Source organism: Nilaparvata lugens, unplaced genomic scaffold (genome assembly GCF_014356525.2).
Source record: "Nilaparvata lugens isolate BPH unplaced genomic scaffold, ASM1435652v1 scaffold7159, whole genome shotgun sequence".
NCBI lineage: Eukaryota > Metazoa > Arthropoda > Insecta > Hemiptera > Delphacidae > Nilaparvata > Nilaparvata lugens.
This window is the reverse complement of record NW_024092908.1, coordinates 9,357-13,829: the sequence shown is the minus strand read 5'-3', so window position 1 is coordinate 13,829 and position 4,473 is coordinate 9,357. Positions and strand designations below refer to the sequence as shown.

Below are 4,473 nucleotides of genomic sequence, written 5' to 3'. Positions count from 1 at the left end.
TGAATCCTGATTAATTCCAGTAGATCCATCTTTTTGAAATGGTCTTCCCTGATTTGGTTCAGGTGAAGTTAATTAGGGTTAAAATTTAACCCGCTTTTGTGCAACCGGGCCTTTGTGAGGGAAATTTTTGCATTCCTCTGTGAATTAATCTCAATTTACTGTGATTAGATAGAACATTTCTGTATGAATTTCTTCTTTTGTAATAATTTTTTTATGCTTTTGTACTCCAGAGCAAAGCTCGGTCCCCGATATTTAACTGTAATGAATTGACGTTTGCAGGGCCCCAAACGGAGACATGACCCCGGTGGGCTGCAGTCGATACGGGACAACCTCTACTGTCACCTGTACGACGAGACAGTGGTCGACCTGTTGGAGGATGACCGCCAGCGAACCACCAACATCCACCAACGCATGGAGCGACATTGGCTCGGCTCGCTTGCCATACCGTTCGCCTCGCTCTATGCCAACTCAAGGGTGAGAATTGAGGTTGCCATATGATTTGTTTCGTTCAATGTGCTATAGTGAGGTCCACGTTATAATGGCAGTGAAGGAAGATAGGAGAAAAACGTTGCCAAGTCTCTCCATTTTGCCACTGATTGTACACAGCTGTTACTCAATTCATCCCATTAAATTTGATCTAATAATAATAATTATCATTTCCTTGATAAAATAATCAATTTGATGTCAAATTAATCAAGAAAATATATTTTTTCATAATTTGATCTAAAAATTTGCTTCCATAAGTCCATAACTAAGATCAGATTTCTATTTTTATAAAACCCTGAAATGGCGGCTAATTTAAAAAGCTGTGATACACCAATCTGAATTTCATAACAACAGAAATTAAGTTATTTGGTAGGTATTCTATTCCAATTTCTTTTAAAAATGATAGAAAAATAGAAATCCTTTTAAAATAAGTAATTCAATGGAAATAACTCTGAAATAACCTTTCAATATTATTTATACCGGTACGAGTAGGTCTAACCTGAACATGAAGGCAAACTGAAGCATGCATGAAGTCTAAAATGGTTAGTTATCAACTTTTTAAATGTCATTTAGGTATTTTAATTGTGTTTCTCATACGGTAGGTAATGTCTAAAAATTATTTCTTGTTTCAAAAATACATTTTAAATCATTATACGACTTGTGTACCAAGGTATTTTGATAGAAGAAGAAAAAAATGGCGGCTGAGTTACTTTTTTACAGTCACTGTCAAAAGTAAAAATAGAATATTTGGCAAACTGACAACATTGCAAAGCTAGAGGAGATAGCGCTATCTGTTTTGTTGTATGATAGAAAAGGACAGAATCAGTATTGTCAATCGTACACTGCTATTATAATGTGACTCACTATAATATCGGGGCACCGAGCTTCGCTCGTTACTTATTTATAAACTATCGATAAACAGAACACAATTCTTAAAAATGATGGGGAAGGACTAACAGTACAGCCCAAACTGTTTCTTCCCCGAACTTTGATTTATACACTATACATAAATAGTCCAGAAAGTAGGTTATGTTCCATACACTTGAATTCAGGTTCAATTTCAGTCCAAACATTTGAAAACAGAAAAGTTCTATTTACATTGTTTACAAACCAAATTGAATAACAAAATAACACTCACTAATCACTTAAAACTGTAAAATAGTGATTAACTTAGTAATTATGATATAATCTAGTTTAGAATGATTATCATGTCATGTCAACCAATCAGATTATTTTAATCAAGTCTATATAATTTGAAAATGTCTAGATAATATTTCTCGTGAAATTGATTGCACAGCTGGAAATAGTTATGTTTCTCTCCCACACACGCACTTCTGTTATCGACAGACGACGAAATTATCATCTGCTTTTCCAGGATGAATAATTATTATCCTTTTCATGTCCTTCAGCGAGTTTTCCCCGGATGAGACCTGGGATGATACCTACTATGTTCAAAAATTTCGTGAATATCGTTAGAGCCGTTTTCGAGATCCGATGGACATGCATAACCAGATAACCATATACAGAAATTGCTCGCTTAATTAGGCCTATTTTCAATTCTTCAAGATTCCACTCGTTCAAGTTTCTAGTTTTTCAAGTTTTAAAATAGTCCTTGCTGATTTTCCGAATCCTATACTATTAAACGAGCTATTTCTGTTTATAGTTTATATATATGTATGTGACCGGATCTCGAAAACGGCTCTAACGATTCTCACGAAGTTTGAAACAAAGTAGTTTATGATATGAAAATTCTATGCACTAGGTCTCAACGCTAGGATAACTCGCTGAAGGACATTAAAAGGATAAATACGTCCTTGTAAAAAAAGCTAGAAATTTTGTCGTCTGTCTATACCGTAATGGAAATGAGTGAGCAAGTGCATGTAACTAGATGCTGTTAGTGTAGAATAGTACATAGTATATTAACAAATATTGTAGCAAAAACAGTATATCCTATTATATTAAGCGGGCAATTTCTGTATTCATATATCTGGTTATTTATGTTCAACGAATCTCGAAAACGGCTCTAACGATTTTCACGAAATTTAAAACATAGTAGGTTTATGATATAAGAATGCGATTGCACTAGGTCTCATCCTTGGGAAAACTAGCTGAACGACATTAAAAGGATAATTCATCCTTGGCTGAAACAGCTGTGGATAGTAAAAAAGTAAGTGAGCGAGTATGTGAAAAATCAAAATATCGCATCCGCGAAATTCATAAGCTGACAAATATAAACACGATCATTTTAGAGAATTGTGTTCTGTTTATCAATAAAAAAAAAATAACCTCCGATGCTCGATGCCTCGATATTCAATTTTATGTGATGTCTTTTAGGTCGGTTCACAGTGATGTCAATATAAATTTTGCCCGATGCCAAGACATTGGTTGGATAGAAGCATGTATGAAAATGTATGGAAAAAAGTGAATAGAGCTGCAGTGTGACTTATGAGTGATGCTAATTCGAATATAGCTAAATGGGCTTCGGCGAACGACTGTGCAACGACCAACCATTTATGTCATTGATTTTAAACTATGTCTCCCATAGCCATGTTTGATTTTATGTAACGACTCTGCAACCGGGCAAAGTACTGTTGTGAAAATGAAATCCTATACAAAAAATTAGATATTTCATCAATTGGTAACTGGGTTTTCATAATGTTTTTCCGTCTTTTTTGACCTGTTTCTAACCGTTTTGTGCCTTTTTCCACCAGGTGGAAGGCACATTCAAGCTGTACAGTCCGCCGGTGGTGTGGGCTACGAGAGAGGGAACAGCCACGCACATCCCCCCGTCACGTGACGTCAGTCAGCCACCCCTGCCCATCCCACCCATCCCATCTGCGCAACAACACATTCCTCACCCTATTCATTACCGTGCATCCCACCTCTGCATTTACCTGGCCGTTCAAGGTAGCAAATATCTATGATACTATTTCTATATAATTTACGGTACCTATTATACTATCGCTATTTTTTGGTGATAGATCTATAGATTTATTGTTCTATATTATAAGATTCACGATATATAGTACTATGAATATTTGCTTGTATATTATGTTGACTCATCGAAAAAAGAGTAACCATTAAGGTTGGCGCTTGTGTGGATTCATATCCGGTGTTATTGTTCAACTCGTGAATACTCCTAGTCTGTGTAAAATAGGTGAGACTTGGCCCTCCATCCGAAGAAATTACAGAGTTGCCAATTCGTGTAAAATTGCAACTTTCTCAAATCTCCAATTCAACGTCAGTATTGGATGGATGTAGAATATCATCCCCGATATCCTAGTAGTGCTAAAAAAGTTCCAGTGTTGAAGGATTTAAAGGAATTTAACTTTTATGATGAAATTGAAAACATCGCGAAGATTTGTTTTTCTTTTGAATATCACTTCTCTCAGATCATAGGACGTGTAATGCGTAATAATTTTATATCATTAACGGGGGGAATGTCTCCTTTCTATTGGTGTCTGGATCATTCTTATCTAACCCATAGTTATTTTTTAATTAATGATTATGTTCGTCAATGTCGAGACATTTCGAGCAGAAAACATGAAATTTTCGACATGCTGGAACTTTTTGTTCCAAAAGATGAGTAGGTTGTGAAGTGAGAAAGTTTCTCAGAAATAATTGAAATTATTTTTCAAATTGTCAAAAGTAGTCGGAAGAACGTATTTTGGTCTACAATGAATTTTAAAGTTAGGAGAGCGGCTGCATGGTATGCATTGTGTACCAAATTGTATGCTAAAGGCTGGCAATTTACAAGATATTTGACTGAATTATTTCAAACGCAAGCAGCTGATTGCCTCTAGAAAGGCTGTAATGAAACACTGCTTGGATTATTCGAGGCGAGGTTGTCATTTTCACTATTTATAATCATGTGGCTTGCAGTTGCTGATTTTTTCAATCGTTCTGTATTTTGTTTTTGTTGATCCTAGCTATTGATAGCACATGGTGGCACACCATTCAGCCGCTATCCTTGTCTTTGAAACTCCT

At 35.7% G+C, this 4,473-nt stretch overlaps 1 protein-coding gene across 1 annotated transcript; it reads left to right on the top strand.

Annotated features, from left to right (window-relative positions):
* Positions 1-279: 279 nt before the first annotated feature.
* Positions 280-3,410, top strand: LOC120356579 (coiled-coil and C2 domain-containing protein 2A-like; the record flags this gene model as incomplete). The annotated part of the gene is made up of 2 exons (XM_039445531.1): positions 280-474; positions 3,198-3,410. Coding segments are annotated over 2 exons (408 nt in total), but the record flags the coding sequence as incomplete, so codon positions are not given.
* Between the last annotated feature and the right edge of the window lie 1,063 nt (positions 3,411-4,473).